The 27,449-nt window shown below is 40.1% G+C and overlaps 1 protein-coding gene across 3 annotated transcripts; it reads left to right on the top strand.

Annotated features, from left to right (window-relative positions):
- The first annotated feature begins 1,204 nt into the window (after positions 1–1,204).
- STIL (STIL centriolar assembly protein) lies at positions 1,205–27,449 on the top strand. Of its 3 annotated transcripts, none has more exons than XM_019479298.2 (17): positions 1,205–1,276; positions 1,600–1,676; positions 5,511–5,618; positions 7,227–7,342; positions 7,702–7,889; positions 8,785–9,032; positions 10,465–10,548; positions 10,676–10,762; positions 12,732–12,879; positions 14,038–14,147; positions 15,019–15,121; positions 16,097–17,170; positions 18,961–19,126; positions 20,641–20,863; positions 22,720–22,909; positions 23,626–23,882; positions 25,607–27,449. In XM_019479298.2, exons 2-17 carry the CDS (start codon positions 1,633–1,635, stop codon positions 26,430–26,432), a joined length of 3,972 nt encoding a protein of 1,323 aa, XP_019334843.1. In that variant the 5' UTR covers positions 1,205–1,276; positions 1,600–1,632; the 3' UTR covers positions 26,433–27,449. The 3 variants fall into 3 exon arrangements, with proteins under 3 accessions (XP_019334843.1, XP_006274097.1, XP_019334842.1); XM_006274035.4 differs by having other exon boundaries at positions 15,019–15,133; XM_019479297.2 differs by having other exon boundaries at positions 1,205–1,324; positions 15,019–15,133.

Raw genomic sequence — 27,449 nt, 5'->3', positions numbered from 1 at the left:
CAAATTTACATATAACACCTAACTTACTCTGAATTTGACAAATGTACATATTTTTCTTAGGGAGAAAAAAGGATATTTATTTCAAGTGTAGATAGATTCACTTAACAAAATTGTAAGGGCTGGAAATATAGCTCCAACTTGTTAGGTTTGGGTATTGTGGGGAGTTACTGGTGATCACCTTGCAAGAGTATTTCTGTCCATCCTAGTAAAATCCTGCCAATGGGGTATTTTGTACTTTCCCCTTGTCAGGCAGAAATTTGCAGGGTGGAGCCTCGATCTTGCAAAATCATTTTAGGTATTTTTGATATCCCTTGTCGTTCGAATCACACATACAGTAAAATTGCCACTTGCATCAATTGGGCAGTAGTGTCATCCCACTTCTTCCTTCGCCCCCAAATTGTTGGGTAGCAGCACGTGCATACTTGTACCGACCTCGGGAGAGTATCACATGGAACAAAATGCAGCAAGGCGGCCTCGTTGCAGATTATCTAGTCCCTTCATCACAAATCAGCGATGTCATAGTGGTTATTCTCCTCCTACCCGCCTGCTCCTGTGTCGTCTGCTCACGCTAAGGGCACGTGCATTGGAAGAAAGAGCCAGCTTCACTTGGGAAGGCCAAAGAAGCAGAAGGATAAAAAAGAGCAATAGCACGGTCGAGCTTTGAGATGTACTAGGAGAGGAGATTACAAATCTAGAAAAAAAGAAACCCCAAAAAATGCAAAAATTTGCAAATGGAAAATTCTATTCCATTAGAAAATTCAGAACAGAAAGTGGAAGGGGGCTTAAATGCACGAAGTTTTAGAGCAGTGTTACCCTACACGTTTCCCCTCCAGTGTGGTTTCAATGGGGCCCTCCCCAGCAAAAAAGTGCTGGGATCGGTGACGTCATTAGCAGGTGCGTGTCTCTTTAAAGGCGCCGCCATTGCTGCCTCCTGTTGCTATGGGGATGCCAACAGCCGCCTCCTTACTGCGCCTGCGCGCTCCGCTGACCGTTTAAAGCGGCAGTGTTTTTAAACGCCCACCCCCGCTCCCCCTCAGCGCGCGCTTGGCGGTTGGTTGCCCGGGGCGGCCGCTGATTGGCTGAGCGCGCGGGACCTCCGCGGCGCGCGGATTGGGCCGGCGCCGCCCGGAGTGGGTGGGACGCCAGGAGGAGCGCTTCCTGATTGGTGGAGAGGGCAGGGCGGGCTCCTGATTGGTGGAGAGAGCGGGGCGGGCGGCAGGGCGGGACGCGGCGAGTCGGGGGCCTGTGGAGGCTGCGGTCTTCCCTTCGGGGCACGGTGAGGGCCCTGGCTCCCCTTCCCAGCCCCCGGGGCTCTCATGTGGGGGTGCGTCCCTAAATTGAGGGGGGGCAACTTGGGGACCTGGGGGGGGCAAATTTAGGGCCCATATGCATGATGGGGGGCGGGGCAGGACCCATGTCTGGCCTGGACTTTCTAATTAATTTTAATTTAATTTTTAATTAATTAATTTAAATGAACGTGTTAAATTCTCGTCATCAACGCAACAGCCGACACGTCGCGGTTAATTTCTGCCGTTGGATTCGTGTTTCCGTCCTTTTCTTTTTAATACCGACTCCTTTCCGTCTCAATTCCCCTTCTAGGAAGAAGCGCCGCGCCTCCGGCGGCCCGTGGTCATGGAGGCGGCTCGCGCAGGCCCGGGAAACCCGGTGGATCCGAGGTAGCCACGTTTCTAACCCCGCCATTGTCGGGAAACGGGTGTTTTTTTTCCCCCCCTTCCCGTTGCCGAGAGCGCGGACGCGGATCCGGATGCGGCGCAGGCCTCGGGCCGGTCGAGAGGCGCTCTGCCGGCAGATGAGTCGTGCGGGAGTCGCTCCCGGAGGTCCTCGTCGAAGTCCTTGCGTGCTAAATCGCATCTGGATAGGCTTGAAAGGCTGCTTTTGGTCTCGAAGATCGTCCTCGTTACAGGATCATTTATTTTGGGGGTTTGAATCGAGGGGCAAAGATTGGGTAACGTCAGCGGACGAAGGGTTTGAATCAAGGGGCAAAGATTGGGTGATGCGAGTGTACAAAGGGTTAATTCTAAGTGTTTACTCCAAGCAGGGTTTTTTGTTGTTTTTTCTTATTCTGATTTAAGTGGTTTGTTTGTTTTTTTTCATCCCTCCACGTTAAACATCCATCCAAGCAGCGGGGTCTGTTCTCGTCCAGTATTTGTGACGCGGAGAGAAGTCTCCTTTCTCTCATCCGCCTTCTGTAACGGCCTGTTGTGTCTGATCCTCTGCGATTTATCAGACCTTCGCCTTTTCATTAACCCGATGCCAAATTGGAGAATTAGGTTCTCCCCTTTTTGAATAGCCGAGATGCGGGCTGAGCGTTGGGAAACGCAGAGAGGCGTGTATGCGGTGGAAAGGGTCACGGTGGGATCCAGGTGTCAGTCGAAGTGAGGGTAAAGGTCCCATAAGGATTGAGGCTAACTTTTTAAATGTATAGTATGGCTTATGGGTAGACGTGATATCTTTTATTGGTGGTCTAATAAAAGATCTCGCATCCTTCAAAGAACTTTGCGTGCCTACGTCCTTAGATCAACACTGTTCTATACTATGCCCTTAGCATCATGTCCTTCAACCCACCACTTTACTGGTGTCGATTTCTAAAGGCAAAACCATTTAATAACTTTTATATACTATATTGGCTACAACCAAAAACCCAGTGCTATGGCTTATGAGTGCTGTGGAAGTAGTGAGGTGGGCAATACGGAGGCAATCGTGGCTTGACAAACAGGTGGAGAGAGCTTTTGGTGCCTGCTAAGAGGCATGGAGGGTTGAGGGGATGTGAACGAATGGAGGCAGGAATGACGCTGTAAATTAGGGGGAGCCGACCTGTAGCTCTAGTGCCGCCACGCAGGCAGCCTCTGTGTGGCGCTTGGCGGATCAGGGAGGAGGCCGGCAGCACAAGAGAGAGGGCAAGAAGCATACGGCAGAGCAGGAGGTCAGGTAGGGAGTAGAAAAGAGCAGTACATTGGGCAGGGCATGAGGATCAGGTGGCGTACAGGGAGGGCTGATTTGGGGAACGCTTGTCAAAAAGTTTGGCCATCACTAATGTAGATAATTTTCAAATCTAGAGGGCTGCTACAAAGAAAAAACAGCATCTTTTCTAGTTGCTCATTTGAGAGTGGCCACCCTTGGGAGTAGCTGTCCCTCCTGTGTGGTGACCGTTGGACTTCTGCCTCTCAGATGTGCAAAACCAGTACCTTTCATGGGCATGGCTGATTTTTTCCATTCCTATCATTTAATTTCTTACTCAGTTGATTATTATTTTCATTTGGGAAGAAACAAACCTTTCCTGTGCCTATAAGTTAACAAAATATAGACAATGATTAATAGTTTTTGTTTCCCTCGATATATAATGCTGGGGCAGGCATTAACAGTGTGTCTTGAACAATATTGATACTGGCTTCTGTCCCATCCAGGAGAGCACATAACTGCAGACTCTCCCAGTGCCTGAAGAAGGGTGTTTGTATCCAAAAGCTTGCAAAGAACAATTTTTCAAACTATTTAGTTGGGCTAATAAAATATACCACATTTATGCAGAGAACCTTGCCTGCCTGTTGAACAGTGCTGACACACTTAAACTTACCAAATAATGTGTTGTTGATGGTGTGTTCAAACTGTTTCTCAGTTTCTTAGTTGCCAGAAAAGCCTGATTCAAGATACTGTCCAGATTCTGGACAGCAGAAAATTGCAGGTTTCTGCAAAGGTGTATCGATGGGCTTAACTTTAAGCAGGTGAATAGTCTTGTTCAACTAAGTTGGACTACTTGTAAGTTTAACGTTAAGTGTAACTGTTGTGTTTTTGTTTTTTGGTTGTGTGTTTTGTTTTGTTTTTTTGTAATGGGACATAGATGGCTTTTTTAATAGCAGGCATATTGTCTTATTTAACTTACTAATACTCTGTTACAGCTGAAAATCTAACTTGCTCTTTACTTGAACTCTGACTTTTTTAATATATATTTCACTTAAACTAGAATGGTAGATTAATCTAGTATGCTTTTAGCTATCTAGATGTTGAGGCAGCTTCTGAGAGTTGGGTGTTCTGTGCTAGTTGCTTCTGATTCTGAGTAGTTGAGTGATAGTACTTAGTGGTAAACAGCATAGAGAAAACAGTACTTAAACCAAAGCTTCAGTTTAAAGCAACAGTTTTGTGGGAAGATGTGCATACCGTTTTGTGGCTTTGAAAAACTGTACCTTTGTGCTTCTTTCTTTTAAGATCTTAAACTAGGAATCTGATTTACCTGGCTGTATTTTTTTTTTTTTTTTCTGAGAGCCTTTACCAACATAGCCAGCTCCAAAAGGATAAAGGAGACAAATGGGGCAGGGCCTCAGGACAGAGAAATCTCTTTTACAAGAGAACTAGGGGTTCAGAAAAAGCTGTAGAGAAAATAATTTGACCCATTTTATGTTTGGGAGATTCACATGTATATTTTTTTATTAAGGGGAAATACGCAAACAAACAAAACAATTTTCCTTGAAATGTTTGTGATAGGATGCTGACCTTATGGTTCTGATCACTAAGTATACCTAGTATTTTGCTTATACATAAAAATAAAATATGCTAAATTAACAAGCATTGGCTTGTATGTAGCTTGGTGAGCTCTTAAAGTAGAATTGATAGATACTGAGCATGTCTGTACATTCATTAATGTGCCTTAGTTACTGTGCATTTAGTTTAGTACTTGCTTAATGAAGTACTAACTAAATGCGCAGTAAGTAGAGTTACTTCACAGTAGCGCCAGCGCATGGTTATTTAGTGATGCTTACTGCACATTAGCCTAATAACACTACGCAGTAGGCTATTAGCACAGTTTTTAACCTCCATGCTACTGCGCAGTATTATTACGGTCATGTTCAGTAAGCGTCCCGTGTAGACATGCGCACAGTGTACAGAAATTTAAATGATTACAGGTTAATGTCACAAATCCAGTTTAAGGCTATGGTTACAATGACAGGCTGTAGTTGTAGCAATATGCTATTCCTGTGTTTTGTATGCTATTTGACTTAATTGTTTCTTTACATAGTATTCAAAGTATACTCTTTTTTAATGGAGCAAATCCTGGCTTTAATACTGCTGAAGAAATTGGAAGCTGACCTTGCAAGTTTCTCTTTATTTAAAAAATAAATAAATAAATGCTCCCAATTGAGTGAGAAGACTTCTAACTGCTCATTTTCCAATCCTCATACTTCTCTCCACTCCCCCTTGCCCTTGTTTTACATAATGCTATATTTTTTAGCTTTATCTAAGTATTATCTTGGTACTCATACTAAACGTGTACAAAGGAGCTGTAGCAATAAGCCTTCTAAAATGGGCAAAATGTATGTCTTGCTGTCCTTATCTGTTTCCAAGGAAAAAACTTCTGCTGAAGTTATCTTGACTTCCTGAAAAATCCCAAACCTGTTTTTTTTCCTTAGTTTGTCTTCTGGTCCCCCAATCAAAACAGAGTAACAAGGTAGCTACACAGATTATGTTTAATATGTTTCTGACTTCTTTTTCTTTTGCAGGATTGTTTCAAGCAGAATGGTACCACTTGCCTTTCCTCCATCCAAGTGTGCGCTTTGGGATCCAACACCCATAGGGGATGTTATTGGATCGCATCTCAGTTTTTACAGGTATAAGTAAGACCCACCTTTGTTTGAGATGGAGAATTTTAAACACGAAGGTTATTGCAAGTGTGTACAGAGCGCACCTCTGTCACATTCTTCCCAGAGATTAATGTATTACTCTCACCCTGGTAATAGACCCTTCTGGAACTAGCTCACCAAAACTTACCTTGTGTAAAATTTTATTGCGAAGTTGTGTGAAGATTAACCTTCTAGGCGACCTTGTCATCTTTTATGCCTCCACATACACAAAAGAACCTGACTTTCCTATACCCCAAACCTGCAGAAGCTACTGTCTTCTATGACTCTGCTGCAGTTCAGGGTGGGACTATACTGAAAGTCTGTTTACAGCAACCATTACCTCACAAATATCTTGCCATGACTACAGTATAAATATCTAGCCTCTTTCCTCTGAAGTATTGTCACGTCTCTTGTCCGTTTAGAAAACCACAGTTAACGGGGTTGAGGTGCTCCCATCAATTATAACCTGCCCATTCAGGGAAGAGGTAGAAAGAAACTGTAAGGTACAAATGTGCCTTTTGTTTTTTCTGGCTTAGCAGTCTTCTGTCTTAACATACCTGCTGATAAGAACCATGCTGAAAAAGGGTCGCATGAATTGTTTGGCAACCTCAGTTAAACAGATTAGCATTGGATAACTGTTCTCACAGGATCTAAACATTTACTAAATAACAATTTTAGCATTGCTATTCATTAATATTCAGCTCTGAGATTCTTACCTAACCTTGAGCAGGCACACTTTGGGCTTGCTTTAAAAAATTCACACAGACAACAACTTCTATCTACAATCCTTCCACTTCTACATTCTTTGTTTTGCATATTTGGTAGACTACTTCCAGAGTCATCTGAAGTTTAAAATGTCTTAGGTTCCACATGTATTTTGTATGACCATGGTATCTGCATCTTTTCCTGTTCAGAGGAGTAACACTTTGGGATCCTAGATGGATGATGCATCTTAGGTCAGAGTCCTGTTTCCTGCTATTGTAGGCAACTCCAGTGTTATACAAGGGGTTACAAATGACAAACTGATTAAGTTCCATCTTTCTTTTCTCCACTGTCCATCTAGAAGGCTCTTCCAAAACCCTAATTTTGTCATAAATCTCCTTTCTAATTTTCAGCTAGACTTACTCATGCCCAATTTGTACCCTTTTGGGGTTTTTTGCCAACATTGTCTTTTCAATTAAATAGTTCCTCACTCATCTTGGTGTTACTCTTTTGTGTTTGTAGAGAACAAACCTGTGCCTACTCAGCCCCTCTTAACTCTTGGCTAAACAAGGCTCTCTTCTAGCTATTTCCTGTAGAAGATAAGGAGAACTGAAAGCCTCGTAGTAGCTTTGCCCCCCTTCACTAGACATGTTTCAATTGCACATAATTCATTTATTTTGACCACTGGTGACCAGAGTTCTTGTACAATGGCACTGAAGTTTTCCTGTCTATTGTTTATGGCTTTGCATTGTTGCTGTACTTGTTTGGTTTTCTCTGTAGTCTAATACTTGTTTCTTGAATAGCTCATTTAGAATAGAAGATCTTTTAAATTTCTAGTAGGATCTAAAATGTTGTTTACATGACCTGACCTACATAAATCATTCTCTTCTTCAGAAACCCTAGATTATTAATGATGGAGAAGACACTGCGTCTTGCCTACCGCCATGCTAAACAAAGTGACAAAAAGTTATTTTCCTGTTTTTTGCTTGGAACTCTTGCAGTGGATGAAGGTAACTATTTAACAACAGAAATATCTCATTAAATAGAGGAGCGGTTCCCCATCTGTGGTACACATACCACCAGTGGTACACAGACAACCTGTCAGTGGTACACATGAACAGATTTATTATAGTTACTTTATATGACAAAAATTTGCTGGTGGTACTTAAGGTTGTGTCATTTTAAATCGGTGATGCGCAATCTGCCAGTTTGGGAACCGCTGAAGTAAGAGTGTAACTGGCTAACTTCTTGTTGCTTTAGGTGACTGAGCAAGCTTCTGTAAATGAACTTTATTAGAGGGTTTTTTTCTGTATGAAATAGGCAGTGCACTACTTCTCAACTTTTTGTCATAATTTTTCTTCATTTTCAGATGGTGAAGGTGTGTCATTGACAATAGACCGATTTGATCCTGGTCGAGAAGTAACTGGTGGCTTAGAGAAAGTCCCAACTGCACCTCTTCCTGGAGACTTCTTGATTCCTTGTACAGTTAATGCTTGGGGATCTTCTTCAGGAGATATTATAGTGCACAGTTCTGAGGACCTGAGCTCGGCTTTTAAGGTGAACGAGCCCTGGCATCTTTCCATCGTTTAAATAGTAAATTGACATGGAGACATGACTATAAAGTACATAGTATTTTTGCTTCCTAACCATGAGTTTAAATCCAACACACAAAACAGTGACTGAAAAATTACTGTTTGTCCTGTGTGAAATGAGCATTTTGGTCTGCATGATCTTCCCAATAAGCTCCTTCTATTGGCAGAGTATCAGGGACCAGTTCAGCATGAAGTCCACTGCTGTTTACGTCTGTCATTTTCTGAACGTTGGGCTAATATGAAGAAAGCTTGCTGTGCTCCAAAATCTCTTGTGAATTACTGTTTCAGTTTATAGGGCACTTTTCCCTAAAACCTCATAACATCATTAATTATCACCACTAACACCTGAATATCAACTTTCCTTAAAATCATCAGCAAAGCAAAAAAACCCTTGCAGCCTCTTCTTATTGCTGTTCTGTAACATATAAAGGTCACAAATTATTTAGGCGCATTTTATTATATATTTGGCACATCTTTACTTCCCTGTGGCTATTTTTGGGATGGAAATGTTTGGGTTAGTTCTTAGATCTCCTGTCTGCCTATATATGGATTTGTATTTATTAGTTAGTGTGTCAGAGGGAAACTGGACACTTTCCTATACTCCCAGTATAACCTACAATAGTTTTTATAAACTAATGCTTAAGGGATATCTAGCTTTATCCATTCTGGAAACACTTTTTATATTATTTTTCATTCTGTTTAATATAGTTATTAGTTTTTGAGGTTGAATTTGATTCTTTTTCTTTTTTTATGGTGCCTGATCAATGACTTAAGCCCCTACACACAACTGTAATATTTTATATACATCGCATCATATATTTATCTCACCTTTTTAAACACTTTTTTCTTCTCTCTCACAGGGTCTGGGGCAGAATCTGTGCAGTAGAGACTCTTTGGATCTTTCCAAACTGCTTACTGTTAGAACTCATATTGCTTCTGTTGAGAACATGGACAACCTACATTTTGACTTTCACTGGGCAGCCATTAGTATAGCTAATACCTTAGAATATACTCCTGTGAAACCTGTCCCAATCATCCCTACAGCCCTGGCAAGAAACTTGAGCAGCCACCTGAATATTGCACAAGTTCAGGGGACTTACAAGTGTGGGTAAGTGAAGTTTAATGTTAACTTGTGAGCTTGAACTGCCTGTTAGTTGCATATTCCACCACGATAGCACAATGAGGGAAGATCCTCTCCCTGCAGCGGAGTGTTGGTAAAATATACGGTGCTTTTTTTTCTTCCTCCTAGTAAGACGGCACAACTATTTCACAGTAGCTTAACATGGTAAACATAAGACACTACTGCTCAAAGAGCTGAGAGCAGGAGAATTAATCCTGCATAATTTGTCTTTTTACTTGGAGTTTTTTGCTTTGGACTTCAGTTAACAAAGCTTGTAGCTCTATGTAGGAATAGAGAAAATAACAGAATTAATACTAGTCAGTGTATTGTCTTCTAGAAAATTATACACATGAAATTAGTGGAAGCTTCCGCAGTAAAAATCTTACGAATTTGCTTTGAAATATCCTTCTTATAAACATTGCCTACAAATGCTTTTGAAAGATGCCTTTAAAAAAGCTTAATTCTGACTAATGCACTTCATAAGTGGAAGTAGTGATGAGCATTGTGTCATGGCAGAGTTTCAAATAGTTAAATATCCCAGAACAAAATGCAATTTTTTTAACATGGGATGCTGATCAAGTACAATCAACCATATGTCTAATCTAATGGCTTTGGACCTGAGTCTGTGTACCCCCCAGGGTTCCGCAGACCAATGTCTAAGGGGTCCATGAAAGATGACTATGATAAATCAAAAGTATGTGAATACCCACACTTACAATTCAAAGGGGTCCACACCTCCATACAAAATTCTAGGTGTCTGATCAGCTACACGTACAGTTTCTCTCCTCTTAAATTTGTATAATGAGTTCTTGTTCCTTTTTTTGATTGGGAAATAACTTGCTATTTGTAAGAGCTTGAAAAAATACCTCTCCATTCCTGTATGTTAACAAAGTACTTTACTTCAATATATCTTTATTCTATACTACCTTGTATTTTCACCTGTTTTGGGAGATAACCAGTCAGCCACCTGTCACAGCCACACAGGGTCAGCCGTAATTAGTTTAATATTCTGTGCATATATACCACATTGCTCTTAAGATGCTATTTTCCTTGTTTGTTGAAGCCACAAACTTATTTAGCTGATGCTTGCTTCAGTAATAGCTTGGAGCAGGGGTTGGCAACCTCTGGTCCATGGGCTGAATCGAATTTGCGGAACCATTTGATCTGGCTTGTCGGCCTGGGGCTTTGCCTGCAGGGGCTTCCCCTGCGTTCAGCAGCCACGTGGTGGGGAAGCTTTTCTGTCCCATAACACAGTTCAAGAGTATCTGTTTTGCCCAAGAAGCAAGTCTGGAGAAAGAATTGCCACCCAAAACTTTCCTACGTTATCTTCTGAAAGCGTAATTTTAAAATGGAATTTACTTGCAAGCATTGTACTTGACTTCTTTGGAAAAAAGAAACAGTTGGCCTTATTTTATTTCAGATACCTTACAATGGACCAAACCCGAAAACTCCTTCTGGTGTTGGAATCTGATCCCAAAGCTTATTCTTTGCCATTAGTCGGAGTGTAGGTATTTGTTTTGTTTTATATAACTTCTTTGCCTGGTATTGGTTACACTTAATGGAATATTCTGATAAGCATGTCGTGAAGAACACAGTTTTTAACAGCAAAATCTTTCTTCTCTTCCCTTTAGTTGGCTGAGTGGCATCACCCATGTCTACAGTCCACAGGTCTGGGCCTGTTGCCTGCGATATTTGTTTAGTTCTTCAATTCAAGAAAGGCAAGTACTTCTACAAAAAAAGGATAGCTTGACCTACAACATATGAGCGACGGCATAGAAAACTTACACTTGTTTTCTCACTTTGACACCAATAAATGCTTGTCCACCTTGGATAATTCAGTACAGAGAACAGTATGAATCCTATGGTTCTAAGTGCCATACAGGAGGTGAGACCAGACTAATGGTCTCCTCTGGCCGTAAAATCTTAAAATTTTTTAATTTAAAGTATTAATGTTTGTATTAATGTTAAAGTATTCATTTGTATTTAAAGTATTAATGTTTCTGAAGACTAATGTTAAGCAATCGGATAAGCGCCCCAGTAGTGATCAGAAGAGGATAGGGACGAAATATTAATCTTTCGGGCTGGATTTACTTTGAATACTGATTTAAAGTAGCAAGCAAGAAACCCCAGTTTAAACAACTAGACTTTAATCTTTTTTTTATTTGTGTTTCTTTTCCATGGGAAGTTTGTTCTTATTAACTAGTGTAACCATTCAAGAACGTTGATTTTAAATATAGCCTTTATATTAAATTTGGTGTCACTTCTTGCTAATAGCTGGATATGCTATATTTGTATACATATAAGCGATTTACCTAGCTTTACATTTAGCCGTTTTAAGTTTTAGCGTGCATTTGTTAGGAAATAGCGAATAACATTTTAATTTGTGCAAACCTATATTTGAATGAAAACTGGAACTCAATTAAATGCCCCCAAAACAGCATTCTGAAGGTAGGCAATAACTAAACTAATCTTAAATGTGCCAGATACTTAAGAGAAAAAGTCTATTCAAGCATGTTTTGCCTTTTAAATTGTTTTCTTGAATGTAGGTATTAACTGTAGTGATATTGACCGTTTCTCATCACCATGGGCCAGACTGTAGATATCTACAGACCTTTGAATGATGCATATTGGTGCCTAATAAGATTTTGAACATTCCTAGGTAAATAGAACGCCAGGTTCTCATTAACTTCAGCCCCTATTGATTCTACTCTTGGAAACAGATTAAGGTTATTTGGCATGAGAGCACTCCCATGGGGAGTCAAGTGACGTAGCTAGTCCTGTCTGCTTCGATCTGAATTACCTTCCTATGTAGGCAAGCCCCATAAACTTAGGTTGGAAGGGATACATTTTGCTGTGTTAGTCACTGCAAAATTTTTACTACCCCTTTTGCTTGTCTTCTCATTTCCTTCATCCTTTTAAGGATGTAACCAGTCTGTTTCAGAGATTCTTTAGCTAGTATTTTAAAAACAGCTACCACAAATGATACTTTCTTCACCATGCCTTATTCCTTTTTCTTGATCTTTTTTTGTTCAATTTAGGATTTTTAATTGGCCTCTTCTCTACTCTTCTCCAAATGCAGAAAACATTTTTAGCATAATAATTTTTAAACGATGATCCTCTCAAAACATTCAGTATCTTAATCCTGAAGGAACACTATTGAAAATGTAGAAGCAACTGAAATACTGTACATTTTAAAACAGACGTAATCTGTTATAGGACTGCTTTAGCGATTTGTCAATGTATAATATTAGACTTTAGTATGAAACAGGTTCATCATGTCTGGAACATGAATGAGGTGCTCTAGGAATCTTTTAAGCTGCCAAGTATTCAAGGGTTTGTTATGTTTTTGAGGGGGGGTTGTATGTTTTGTTTTGGGGGTGTTTTTTTTTGTTTGGTTGGTGTTTTTGTTTTTTTTTCAAGCCCATATTTTCTTGTGACACTCTTCTTTCCATCCACAACAACAATGGAGGGGCCACCTGACTTGTACATAGTTCCGTGCAGAAGGCCAATTTGTCTCAAAGTACGAGTGATGTCCTCTGTTTTTGTGTGTGTGTGTTTTTTTTGTTTTGAGGGGGAGGGTGATTTGGTAAGCTGGGAGGTCTTTAACAACAGGCAGGTTAGGTGATGAAATGGATTTTTCTTGAGTCTGAAACTTGGTTTTAATTTTTTTCCTCTTCTCTTATCTAGAGTGTTTTCAGAGTCTGGGAGTTTCCTTATCACACTCTATTCTCTGACACATAAGGAACCAGAGTTCTACGAGTGTCTTCCTTACGGTGGACAGACTGAACTAGGGTTCCAGCTGCTAACAAGCAAAGAAACTATACACCTCTTCAGAGTAAGTGGCTTGATTGCTTAAGGCAGACACAGTTCTCTGAGTGAATCTGATATCTTTTATTAGACCAACTTAAATAGTTGGGGGGAAAAAAATTCTTAGCAAGCTCTTGGGTTTAAAAAACCCTTCGTCAGGCTGAGGAAGCCTCTGCTAATGCATCTTCAAAACTTCAGTTGCAGTAGTAGGTTGGTAAATAAAAACTGAACTGTAGCATAACTGAATCATAGAAATAATTACTGTCTTGCACAGAAACAGCTGTCTAGAAAATGGTGTTGCTCTGCAAATTAGAGTAATCACTGCAATAAATCTAATTTACTAATTTAAGAGGCATAAACCCAGTGAAGTCTTCTAAATCAAACTGTTACTTTCTCAGGGTATAACAAATATTTTTTTACCACATGGCATGGCAAATCTAGCTTTTTGATGTACATTGCGCAGTCACATTTTTGGTATAAGTATTGTTCTTATTTCTAAATTTGTTTGGTTTGACTGTTCCATGTTGGGTGAACTAGGCAGGTGGAAGAATAATTTTGAGTCGTGCGTGCTTCTGTGAAGAGGTGCAGATAAAGAAGTGTTAATTACTACAAACACGGAGGAGAAAGGACAGGAACAGTGACTGGTCCGTGGATCTCTTGCTGTGTTTTAAATTTACAGTTTTTATGTAATTATCTCATATTTGTATCTGTTGAAGCCAGTCTTTCCAGCCCATGGGCCAAACAAGTCATTTCAGGAAGACCAAGGAGTTCTAGTGAAAGCTCTAATTATTTCTTTTGGCAAGCTATTCTGCTCTGCTTAAGGCCCCTATGTTCCTGTAAATCTATCTACAGGGAAGGCTTCCAGGAAGGGAACTGCTGAGCAGCTTCACCAACAAAGCCAGCAGCCGCTCTTTGTTTATAGATTGCACTAGATTTGTTAGTTTGAGAGAAGCAATGGGACATCAGTGGTTAGGGCAGCAATGCTCCTTATAGCAGTGAATGGATTCCAGCACTTCAGTTGAAAATCGGAGGAAGGAAGCATCTCTTCAGTTGGCACTCTAATACAAACTTTCTTAAAAACCATTGTCCTTTGGTACTGCAGTGTAGCTTTCTAGACCTGCAGGTTAGGCACCACTGACTTTTTTTTTTTTCCTCAATTTCACAAATGCAACTCATTTCATTTCAGAACATTGAACCTTCAGACAAGCATCCTATCCTGTTTGAACTGAATGCGGAAAAACAGAATGCAGAAACTGAGTTCTTCAGTAAAGTTTCCAAGACTCTTTCTGTTAGAAGGTGAATCTTTCAAATGTCATTTTCATACATATGCAAAGTCTTACCCTCCCACCCCAACACTTGTTGCTGGATTAGGTTCTTCAGCTGGTTTGTGTGGCATTTCAGGTTGTGGAATGATAGTGATGGTCCCATTCTAGTATTTCTAAGCTAGGAATAAGAGTCCATGCACCTTTCTTGTTCTTCAAGTGATGTAAGTCCACAAGCTGAACATATTTCTCGAGGAACTTCTGGGGATTTCTGTACTAGATACGATGATCATTAAAGGTTTTCGTCCACCTAAATGAATCTTTCTGAATATCTGTTTCTGACTCTAGTACTCCATATGACACTGTCCAGGAGTCCTTTCCTTTAAAACGAAAAGAAAACGTCCTTGCCTTCCAGTATATCAGCTGTGATGTGAGCACAGTGGGAAGCTTAGGCTTCATAAATCCACCTTGTCCCAAGGCTTGCATGTTGAAATAAGATGGCATTTGTTTTAAAGCTATGATAGGTATGTTACTTCTACTCTTCTCTCACTTGAAGATGTTAAAAGGAAACCTTGTAAATCAGCTTAGAATGTCTTCTAAAATACCTTAGTTTATTTATTTATTTTTTTTATTATACACTTTTGGAATGGGTGGACACTATTAATCAGTCCATTTATCTTTATGCTTTTTGTGGTCCTTTAACGTTTTGTTTGCCACTTGACACTGCCAGAGTAGTAAGGACAGGCTTACCAGTTGGTTCTTCCAGAACTAGTACTCGTGTCCCACAGGTCTCTCTTCATTGTTAATATGTGAGAAATAGCCATCATCGTAAGCATTCATTCACTCTTGCTTTCACATTGATTGCTGTTGCAAACAATTTCACAACAGCTTTTTATTTTTTTCAGTCCTCTGCAAGGCTCCTCCCCTAACAAATTGTCAGTGAGTGATCATGACTCTGGTGTGGAAGATGAAGACTTATCTCCAAGACCAATTCCAAGCCCCCACCCAGTGAGTCAGCAGGTAACTAATAACTCTTCTGTAAAGCCTGCCAGGGATCCTGAGAGCTTTGAGAGACATTGACCTTCACCACTAATTGGGAGGCAGGGGAGTTGTAGAGACTCATTTGTCTGACATGGACCTGGTAGTGTTGTTTCCTAGTCTAGTCAGTCCATCTGTTCCTGGGAAAATAGACTTTTCTGTTAGAAAATTCTAAAATCCCAAATGAAACTACAGATTCTGTTGTGAAACTTTACACTATATTGTAACATGAAGAATAGAGCCACGCAGATCTTACTGCTGTGGAGTAGCAGTGGCTTTTTGTTTATGTGAAGGAGAGGTAACAAACTGACTGAACTGGACCTTTTGAGTTGAAAGAAATGCAGGTTCCACTGGTCCTTCCCTAATTACAGGACCACCCATTTTATCCCTAGGCCTATGAATATTTAATTATTGTAATTAGTTGTTTCTTTAAACTGTATTCTATTTTAGTCTAAATGGTTTGAATAGCTGTAATTTATTTATCTAAAGACTATTCAAAAGTTATCCATAAATATCAAGTCATTGCAGACATAAAGAACGAAGCCCAGTCTAGGGACAAGTAGCTCGTTGGATTGGGGATGGTGTAAAGCAAGGGTGTGCTTCACAGCAAGTAGACAGGAATATGCTACTTCCTGCCCCAGAATAGTGCCTTGAGTTGGGAGACTTGAATGTCATGCCCTGTAAGGCAGGGTGAAATTTAATTTCTCCTCTTAACAAAGCAGTACGCATTCTTTTCCCGTCTTTGAATTCTACAGTGCTGAATTGTGTTCGTGTGTGCTCACTACCAGCAACTCCAGGTGTTAGGTTTTATCAACTTTTGGACCCAGCAGCTTTGGATTCTGTTGCACATTTCTTCCAAGAAGAAATCCTACATTTTCAATGAAATAAGATTAAATGAAAAGTCTTAAGCACGCTTCAATTAATTCTTGTAACTCTCCTTTCTAGGTTACTAGTATTCGTCCTTCAGTTCCTGAACTATCCCTTGTCTTTGATGGCAGCTTCATAGAATCAGCACCTATGTCTAAACCTGTGGAAAATATGAATGCCAAAAATCTACCACCACTAGTGTGTCCATCTGTGAAAAAGAACTGTTCAGCAGGACCTTTGTCCAACCAAAACCATTGCTCTGGTAAAGATAAGCCAAACTTCAGCACCCCGTCTGGCAATCCGTCTTTAAAACTATTACCCAACCAGCTAAACCCGAAAATTTCAACTTCGAAATCTTGCAGAGGAAAGCAGACTTCTCTACAACAGCTGAACTGTTGGAAAGGTGGACCTCAAACAAGAAAAAAATCTGGATCTTCTTCCTCTTCTTCAACACCAGGCAGTGGGCCTTCTCCTGATACATCTGTACATCAGCCCAGGGTGCCATCTGAGAGACTTGCATCAAATCTTGATGGAGCCACACAAAGAAAAGGGGAACCTTCAGTAAGGAGACCCTCAACATCCAGTTCTAAGCAGCCACTTGCTGCCTTACAGCCTTTCCAATACAACTTTGGTTTTTCACCCCAGAACTCAAGAAGACCGACAGATCTACAAGTGCCAGTTCCTCAGGTGCCATCTTGTTATCCAGCCAACATATGCAGCTGTTGTCAGCTTCATGGACACATCCAGTACTGTCCAACAAATGCTTGGCAAGGAATCAGTAAAATAGGCCCCAGTCATGCACTAGAAACCCAGGCTGATGTCCCTCAAGAGACAAGTACCCAAGCAATTTTCCATCAAAATGTCACTTGTCCAAACATTTGCTGTAGTCCTGTATGTACCATAAATAGCCCAATATCCCTAGGGTATGGGAAAATGGGGGCTTGTTCTCCACATGATAACAGCTTATCGCCTGGAGTGAGACTTCCTTCATGTTCAAGCCCTTGCAGTCCACAGTCTTGTGCTGCACATTCACCATGCACCCATATTCCTGCCCCTATAGTGGGATCAGATCATGGAATGATGGGACTGTCTCCTGATGCCTATAGGATTCTTGCAGAACAAGATAGACAACTAAAATTACTCCAAGCTCAGGTTTGTTTAGGATATTCTTCTTTTTCCCTCATCTAGTAAATACTTCCTGGCAGTAACACTGATGAACAGAAATTAGTTGCAACTGTCTCTCTCTTCTTCAGTGCATGTATGCATGGTAGGGAAGGGTCATATTGAATTGGGACCGAGTTACGTTACACGCAACGCCACTGGTCTCTACTAAAATTAAAGATAAGGTTTTTTTTCCCTGCCCCCCCCCCCCGCCCCGATCATTACATTTGCAATCAGGTAACAGGCAGTTATTCATTCTTTTCAGTAGATTTTTTTGTTTGTTTGTTTTGCAGATGGATGGATTTTCTAGATGGATAAGACAGCTCACTGCATAGTCTAATAATCCATTAACTTTGGAATTATAGTAAATGTCTACAAAGCTAAAGCAGATTGCGTTCTAATAAATTATTCTTTCCTTTATTGCCTGCCCCCTCCAATAATTAATCTCTTTTATGGATTATAACATATTGGTGACCTTTCTAAACAAGCAGAAATATCCATTATTTGCCAAAGGCTGTTGAAAAGCAACAAGTGCTGCAGCTAAAATGCGCCTTCTGTTTGTCCACTGAATTTTGTTCAAATTTGGCTATCTTGTTTTTGAACATGTTGCCATGGTCTTTGCATTGATTGCATGTTTCTGGAGAACTTTGACATCTGCCAAAATTGTAACGGAAAATAAATCTTACAAAGAGTCAGGATGCTCATGGCGCATCAAAGGAAAAGGGGTAGATAAAGCTGGGCTTTCTCCTTTTTTTTTTTTTTTTTCCTCCCCTCACCCTCCACTTTAGCTATGTAAGATCTGGTGCTTTGTACCAGTGACCTTTCTCCTTCTTCCCTCAGATAACAGACTTCCCCCACATCAGCTAACATGGTTCTAGAGTTCAAGAGATGTAAGTCATTTCTAGAGCTTTAGGGCTTAAACCAGGGACAAAATGCAGCCTGCCAAGCCATTCTGTCTGGCCCACAGGGCCCCGCAAAAATGTAGAAAATTAGTATTTACCTGCCTCTGGCTGCCTGTCATGTGTCCCTCGATGGCTTGCCAAAACTCAGTAAGCAGCCCTCTGCCAAAAATAATTACCTGCCCCTGGTTTAAACCCTAATGATGATGATGATGAGAGTGGAGGGCATGGTATAGTTCCATGTAACAGAATTCCCCTTTTTATACAGAAATTGGAAGCTAAATTTTCTTCTATTTTATTTATTTATTTATTTATTTATTTTTTGACAATCAAAATTATAACAAAAAAATAAAAAAAGCTAGAGTTTTTAGTTGTTTGTGAAACCTGAATTCTTCTCCTTTTGCAAATGCCTTGATCATGTAATTAAGGACCATATGAAATACTCTTTTGCTCCGGGACCCTTTATAATCAAACAAGGTTCTTTAAAATTTGGAGTAGGGATTTTTGGTATATGTATATAAGGTAGACCTTTGTGTAACAAAAATCCTTACTCCAAGTTTTAAAGAGCTTTGTTTTGATTGCAAAGCTAAGCTCCCAAAGATTGCAAATGAGCCTTATATGAAAGGCACTCACTGTAATGGCTTCAAATAAGCTTTATACAAATTCTCTGTCTAATTTTACTATTGTACATCACCCTGACCTTTTATTCATCTGCTTTTCCAAGCTTAAAATAGACACAAAGTCATACTAAGCACTGGAAACTAGAATCCTCCAATGAAATTTTTCCATTACAGCATAATCAGGATTTGAATCCAGATCTTTAGGGATGAAAGACAAATGTAGCAACTTAGTGTCACTTAATATCCTCACTTTTGTTAACAGATCCAGCGTTTGTTGGAAGCACAGACTCTTCAGCCCTGCTCCACTAAAACTGTTACAGCTAATAATACCCTGCAGTCTGAGAAGCAAGTGGAATTTGTCACCATGGAAACACAGTCATCCCCAAATTTACAAATGAGAAAAAGTGTGAGCATTGCTGTGAGCACAGGTAGCACTTCCTTATTCTTTTGCAGTAACATGTTACGAACCTTGTTATGTTGCTAGGATTTTTCTTGGGCTTGATTTCAAAAGTGTTCAATGCATTCTCTTCAAGACACAATCGGAGTTAAGTACCTCAAAATCGGGCCTGTTTTTTGGTTTGCAAGGGAAGACTAGAGCTTTTCTTGGCTTCTAGGAGGTGAAAGCCATGCCTGATTATACTGGAATTTACCCTTTCAATGTTTTCATTGAAGTCCTGTATATAATCCCAGATTCAGTTACAGTAATGTTGGATCCTTTCTCTAAATGTGCATACTCTTGATTTTTAGAAGGAATAGTACACCATGCAGCATTGAGAATATCTAAAATGTATCATTGACAACTTCTCTATTTTCCCAATAATATTTTTTCCAAAAGTAATAGTATTTTATAATGATTAATATTTGTCCAATTATATTGTTCCCTGTCCCTCAGTTGGGACAAATCTGACTTGGCCTGACATTGTTCCATTTATGTACCTGTTTCTCATGACCACTTGAAAGCTTGTGGCTGATAGGGAGGGGAGAGTCTGACTCTGGCTATTTCCCTGTTTTTAACCTCAGATGACTTAGTTGGATAATATAATTACTGATGTATATACATCTATTTCTTTTGGTAAATAAAATACAGTTTAAATATCTGATATAGTAGGTTAGTTTTGACAGCTTTCTTGGATTTATTCCAAACTGCAATTTAGACTTAAAATTGTTAAAAAAACAAACCCCCAATCTGTTTATAGATTCATAGATGTTAGGGTTGGAAGGGACCTCAACAGATCATCAAGCCCAACCCCCTGCCCTGGGCAGGAAAGAGACCCCAGCCAGATGCCTATCCAGCTTTCTCTTAAAGACCCCCAAGGGAGGGGAGAGCACCACCTCCCTTGGAAGCCCATTCCAAATTTTGGCCATCCTTACCGTGAAGAAGTTTTTCCTGATACCTGGCCTAAATCTGCTCTCTGTCAGTTTATGACCATTGTTCCTTGGTACCCCAAGAGGTGCCCTGGTGAACAGAGCATGTCCGATCCCTTGCTGCGTTCCCCTAATTAATTTGTAGATGGCCACAAGATCATCTCTCAGCTTCCTCTTGCAGAGGCTGAAGACAAACAGGTCCCTCAGTCTCTCTTCGTAGGGCTTGTCCTGTAAACCCCTAACCATACGAGTGGCCTCCTCTGGACCCTCTCGAGGCTATCAACATCCTTCTTGAAGTATGGCGCCCAAAACTGAACGCAGTACTCCAACTGCGGTCTGACCAATGCCGCATAGAGGGGAAGTATCACCTCCTTGGATCTGTTCGTCATGTATCTGCTGATGCATGATAAAGCGCGGTTAGCTTTGCTGATGGTTTCGTCACACTGACTAAATTGGTTTTATTTCTTGTATAGTTTTATTTCTTTTAATTCCTCTGTGTTAAAAAGAGCAAAATGTTGGAAAATGAATGACTTTCTGGCTGTTCAGATCGCTAACTACGTACGTTTTCCCCTGCTAGGTGCTAGTTTATTTTGGAATACACCATGTGAAAGACAAGAAGACTCCGTGTCTCAAGTAAAAAAAGATGCTACTGAAATTTCTAAGGAAGATATGAGCATTTCAGTTAACACTGAGCAAGATACAAGTAATACAAGCATTGCCTCCTCATTAAAGGCTGTTGACATACCCAGTTTTGTAGAGAGTATCCATGTGGTAGAAGGGACTAATCCAGCAGTACTCCGGTAAATATTTAAAAATGTCTTGTTTGTGGACTTTTTCACTACTTGTCATGTAGAAGCAACAACCTTTCTTTCAGAATTATGCAGCTCATCTTTAAGCTGATAAAGTTAAAGAAATCTACAGATAAAAACTATTTTGGGACCCCCAAATTAGGGAAGCAATATCCACTTGCCAATTTAGTGCATGTGGATAATGACCTTAAATCAGCCTCTTTCTTGTGTATAGCTTTAGAGGGAACTCTTAACTTGCCTTTATACGCCTGTGGAATGTCTCTGGGACTTTTATTCTTATAGAATGAATACTGGATAGCAGTGGGATTTGCTTGTTTGTGTTGCTTGCTGGGAATGAAGAATAATTGCTACCGGAACAGTAATTGATAACCTGCATTGACTATCTGGCACAGTGCATGATTTAAATCTTATCTCTTTCAGCACATGCAATTGATTGGTTGGGTTCCGATATTTCCATTATCACTCATGTTTGTTTTAGGATGATGGTGGGGGTCATCCCAGATTCTGCCCTCAGCTGTTACAGGCACAGATAACAATCCGATACAGGGGTTCCCACGTGCCTTGGGATGGCTCGCTAGCCTAGCCGCGTTTCTGGTGCAGAGGCTTGAAATCTAATTCTTAGAACTTCTTGTTCATGTCAGTAACTGTAAAATACTTCAATTTGGACTTTTTTTTCTTTTATTGTAGAAACTGGTTAAATGCATGGCATTGTGTTGTACATGAAACAAAATGGGTTCTTCTTAAAACAAAAATAGCAGAGCCAATTATTTGTGTTAGATTCCAGTAAGAAGTTATTAAATGTTTTGGTTACTTTGAAGTGTGTATCTCTGAGAGAGATAATATACTCCTCTCTAAGGCAAAGCTGTCTGATCAGTTTGGCCCCATGGGTCAGACAACCTACCCTACCCCCCGGCGGAGAGGAGGTGGCTCGGCATCATGGCTGCCAGAGACACTGTTGCAATGACTCCAGAACCCATGGGGTTAATGCAGCTGTTAACCCCTCCCATCCCCCCCCTTCTTTTTTTCCCCTGCTGCTGATCTGAGTTGCCAGTGGCAACTGAAGACATCAAATTTGGCAGTAGGTAAGGATATTCCAACAAGCCCCACAGGCTGCAGTTTAACTTCTCCTGGGTTGTATGCTGCTGTGGACTACTAACTGGACAGCCCTCCTCGAAGGCTTTGATGGAGCAATACAGTGTTGAATTTTGAGGACTTTTGCAGGACATGAAATACATTTTAGGGCCAGACAGCACTGTGAGATCAGCTAGTCTGATCTCTTTTGTAACCCTAATCCCTAGATTCTAATGACTAAACATGTTTTCTAGAAAGGCAACCTGAGGGGTTGGGGAACCCACCATTTTTTCTTAGTTTGCTTTTCCAGTGGCTAATTAATTATTTATGGTTTAAAAATTGTACTTCCTTAATATGAATTTGTTTGGCATAATGCCTGCCTCTTGCTAGATTAAAGTCCCCTTCCTACACAGATCTTCCCCCCCCCCTCCGCCCCGTGAATTATTTTCCTACCGTTATCAAGTTACCACTTGATATTTTAGATAAACCTCATGCAGCATCTTTGATCTTTCACTGTAAGTCATGTTTCCACTCTCCAACTGTATTTGTGACCCTGAACGTTTTCTGCAGTCGCTCCTGATTTTTCAAAATCTTAATATCCAGAGTACTTGAGAGGTAAGATTCCTCCCCCCAAAATAAGAGTTCAACAAAAAAATAGCATGTTCATACTGCTTTCGTTAAATGGCAAAGCGCTAATAACTGCATCACTTTTAAATAGAAAGCAAGAATGTCAGTATTAACTCATGTTAAGTAACTGCATGCTCTTTCTCTCTCAGGAATGAGCCAGTTTCCCCAGCATTAGCTCCACATTCCTCGTTGGGAGAAAGTGTTAGCGTGTGTTTACAGACGGGACCAACAGAGGGAGCTAATAACCACGTGGTGGTAACAAATAAACAGGAGCTGCCAGCTGTCCCATCACTGCCTAGTCACCCTTCAGAGGATCAGAAGTTTTACCAGGATATATTGGTAAAAAAACAAAAACAAGCCTTTTCATACTTTATATTAAAACTTCCAGAATAAGAATAATCATTGTCAGAACTGCTGTGGGCTCTACGCAGTCAAAACTTCAGGCTTTTGCATGGTCAGACAATATGCAGTGTCACATCCATTTCTTTTTTTTCCTCTGTTTTCTATACTGTCCATTGATTGAGTCAAGCTTGTCATTTGTTTTTTTGGGGGGGGGGTTTAAAGGCCTATATAGTCTTTTTGCCTTTCAGTCTCTTCTGGACATAAATGGTTTGGTTTTGTATTCAGTTTTAATAAATGATGTTCTTAATAGCAATAGTTATGCTATTAAGCTATTCACAGATTAGTATTTCCCTGCAAACTGCTTCTGTTCTTTACCATCAAACCATTTCTTCTTTGACTGAAACAGATTAACATTTTTTTAAGAATAGCAGTTGTTTATAAATCTACCATTTTTTTTGTATAAGCCTTTTTAATTTCCAGTCTTAAATAATTTTAATGTTTTCCATTGTCACACAATGGAGTGCTGCATGTTTACATTAATATACATGAATGAAACCTATCTAAAAGCAGTCTAATTTGGCTTCTTTTGTCAGAACAATTTATTTGGAGATCTAGTTGTGATGCATTTTGTGGGATATGGATGCAATTACCCAGGAACCCTATTAATTTATGCACGTTTCATTTAAATGTCTTTTTCCATTTTCCCTATATAGGGTCAAGTCAATCGTTTCTTACAGTCTTCCTCTGAAGAAAGCAAACACCCCTCTGTGAAAGAGGAGATGGTCAGCAGCAATAGTACCATATCACAAAATAATAATGGCTCAAAGAAAAGGAATTCAGAACCTGACCCAGGTCTGGCAGATAAAGACAGTGTGGTTAGTGCAACCCTTAAGCAATTAAGGACTCTTGGAGTGAACATTGAATCACCTGACAAAATGAAGAAAAGGATGCACAAAGTGGAGAATGCCAGGTGACACTTTGGCCTTTGTTAGTCCTTGTTTTCAGATAGGACCCAAAGGGCAAAGACTGAGGTAGAAGGGACAAAATCCAGGGAGCTCAAATTTAGTCTAACCTTTTAGTTTGGTTTCTACTAGAGGCTTCTAAAATATTTTCTTAGAGAATTCCACTGCAAAGTCTTTACTCCATCCAAATATTTATGGGTACAGGTTGACTCCATAACTACTAGAACCAATTCACATAGCACTTCCAAGCATCCTTCAGCCTTGATGCTGTCACAAGGAAGAGCCTTCATCACTCTTCTAAAGAGTGATATTTACTGCTCTTTATATTTCAGTCTAGAATATAAAAATTGCCACAAATTTGTTTTCATTAAGGTAAAGCCAAGTACCACTTAATTGTGTGTGGCTATTTTTTGAAGTCCTGCTGTTGTTCAGGATTTGTGGGGGATAAATTCAGCTGTTATCAGACTTTAGCTTGACATGAACTGGTTTTGCCCTCATGGCATGTCTGTTTGCTGTCCCAGCTAATCTACAAAGTGACATGGAAAGCACAGACGTATGGAGGGAGTAGAGACAGCGAGGAAAGATGCAGCCCCTGAGTCTAGGCTGAGGGCAAACAGGTCCAAAAGTGGGGGGCAAGATGAAGAGAGAACTAAACAGCTAACCCAGGTGCATCAAAGCCAGCTTTACGTACATTTGTCATGCCAGTGAAGTGCCCTTGCTGCATTAGAGAAGGACTATGCTGGAGGACCTCCATGCTGGAGGACTATGTTGTCTTCTGAGAAAAGCCACAACATGTACAGACATTTAGTCTTCCAAGAGAAAATCTCCTGGGAATGATTTCACTCTGGTTGTTCCCAGGTAATTTTTTTCCTGGAGTGGCCGTTTTTACTCTGGGAGAAAGCCTGGACATCTTTACACCCATGGTTTCTCATAGGAAAAACTGAATGTCTGTATGAGGCTTCATAGCTCTTGTGTTCATTACTTGGGTACATAGAGACTTTAAATCTCTTGTTACTGGAACTATAGATTTACTCATTGGGAGTACATGGTGTGTAGCAGATTCACTAGTTTGCAAGCGCCAGTCTCCTTCAAGCAATTCTCCAGATAGATATTCTCAGTATGTGTGGGGGAAGTGCCCTGAGGCATTGATTGGAAAAATTAAGTAAATCAAGAAAAGTAAATGTTGAAATGAATCTCTTTAAAAAACTGTCCATCTGAGTAACTAAAAAAAAATCTTTAGCAAGGTTTTTCCCTTTTTTTTGGCTTTTGGAAATGGATACGTTGGCAAGATCCTTATTGCGTTCCTGGAATTTGCATGCAACAGCAAAGTACAGTATTTGTCCAGCAGGGCTATCTTTCATCTGGATAACCACATGAAAGGGTAGGAGGAAAAGGTAGCCAATGCTGCTCTGGTTTCTGGGCAAATGTTTGAGCTATTGGTTTAAAACTGCAAAGCCCAAAGGCTGCCTGGGCCTGCCCCTTCACAGATGTGGTGGTCAACTTTAGATTATTGAGGGAGTACTTTAATTCCTTTTCTACCTAGCAATACCTACTTGCCTATTATGCAAAGTATGTATATTGAGGAATAGTCTGATGTAGAAACTGTAAATTTGGAGGAGTGGGGAAATCCACATTGCCTTCACTATTTGCTGATCTGAAATCATAATGAAATATGTACTCGCGTCACAATATAAAAGGACAGTAATGCTAACATTGTGCTTTGTATTTCTAGCATATTAGCCTGCATAAATCCTGAAGCAGTGATCCCTGGACTTAATTACATGTCATTCGCTAATGTGGGTATGAGCGGCTTAACTCCAAATGTAGTTGATCTAAGCATGGAAGCAAATGCGATAGCGCTCAAGTATCTGAGTGAAAATCAGCTCTCTCAACTTTCCCTTAATCACTCGAGCCAAACAAGCCCTGTAGATTCATCCTTGCAAAACCTCTTGCATACAAATATGGACAAGAGCATGGTGGGCCTTAGCTTAATTTCACCAAACAATATGTCCTTTGCAACAAAGAAGTATATGAAGAGATATGGACTCATTCAAAGCAACGAGAGCAGTGACGACGAGGAGGATCTGCAGGTTCAAAACAGCAGGATCAATGTTGGTAAGAGTGAAAATGTGTCGGAGCCAAAGGCTGAGCCTGCATTAGAAGGTTTTAAAGGCTGGAAAGAGCATTCTGAAAGAGCTGGTGAACGATCGCCTGCTAATATAAAATCATATGACAGTGAGTCAGCCAGCACTCCTCTGACAAACGTGTGCAGTCCTGTATTAAGAAATATTACAAATGAAATCTTTCCTCCAAAAGTACTTCATCGATCAAATGAGGATTCACGTCCCATTCACAAGGATTTAGAGCCCAAAACCAAACTTTTACCTGGGAAAATAGAATTCACTCAACAACCAAGCAGGCAGAATTTAGGAGACGTTCACATCTCTGAAAATCTGCAAACTCCCACGCTTGAGACCTTAAATCAAAGGGACAGTGTGAATTCAGTTGGTACCATTCTTGATGTAAAACACCTCAGACAGTTACCGAAGTTGTTCTGAATTGCTTTGATTTCTTTTTTTAAATAAACCATCAACCAGCAGTTAATGGACTTGGAGCCTTGTCAAGGTTAAACAAGATTACAAGAAACCAGTGAGGGCCTTGGGCTTTTTTAGGTCATTAATCCACCTTGGCACCAAATGATTGACAAAACTGAGTGTAAAATCTACCTGTGCTCCGGTGACTCACCACATGCTCAGCTAATGGGGGTTTGACTGTCAGATTTGCAAGTCTGTATGCACTTTGGTTTACAGTCTGGATGTATGTTACACATCCAAAAGGTCAAGTAGTTGAGAGTGGTACCCAGTTTGTGTCCATTCTGTAACATGCCTCTAATGTCTAATGATGTCTGTTCAGAGATTACATTTTCTAGTGAGCATCAGCTCCATTTTTTATATATATTTGAACCAGCCTGGAGCCATAAGGTATGCTGTATATTTTTTGTGAATTTTTTAAAAATACAAACAGACTGAAAGCACTAAATTCTGAAATTCACCCAAGACGACCCTGATCTTTGTATCAAATTACTTAAATCCGTCCGGATTGTACACAGAGACATTTAATTTATGTATCATGAAAGCTTAACCAGGAAAGTTGGTAAGTTGTAGCACTTTTTGTACCTTTTGCGGAATGAATGCCTATTTATTTGAAAAGTAAATATTAATCATTCGGGGCAGGTGTTCCATAAGCAACAAAGATCAATAGGTTAGTTTTATATCTGCTTCATTTGCTGTGGCGTTTAATCTATGAGACATTTACCACTTAACAATCACTGTTAATTTAAAGTCGATGACCAAGTACAACAGCTATAGTGATGTCTCACATGGTTTCAAACTTTTTAACAACACAAAGAAGTTTGAGATGGGCAAGCTAATTGGTTTATTTGTTCTTCTGTGTTGATATGTAAAGTAATCTGTCATCAAAGCTCTGGAGTACATTACTGAACTGGCCTTTTTGTAGTCCTGTAATAGTTGATACATTCTTTGAGTTTGAATTTAATAAATTATTCATTCTTTAAA

The sequence above is a fragment of the Alligator mississippiensis genome, chromosome 5 (genome assembly GCF_030867095.1).
Source record: "Alligator mississippiensis isolate rAllMis1 chromosome 5, rAllMis1, whole genome shotgun sequence".
Taxonomy (NCBI): domain Eukaryota; kingdom Metazoa; phylum Chordata; order Crocodylia; family Alligatoridae; genus Alligator; species Alligator mississippiensis.
This window is presented reverse-complemented; position numbering and strand designations above follow the sequence as displayed.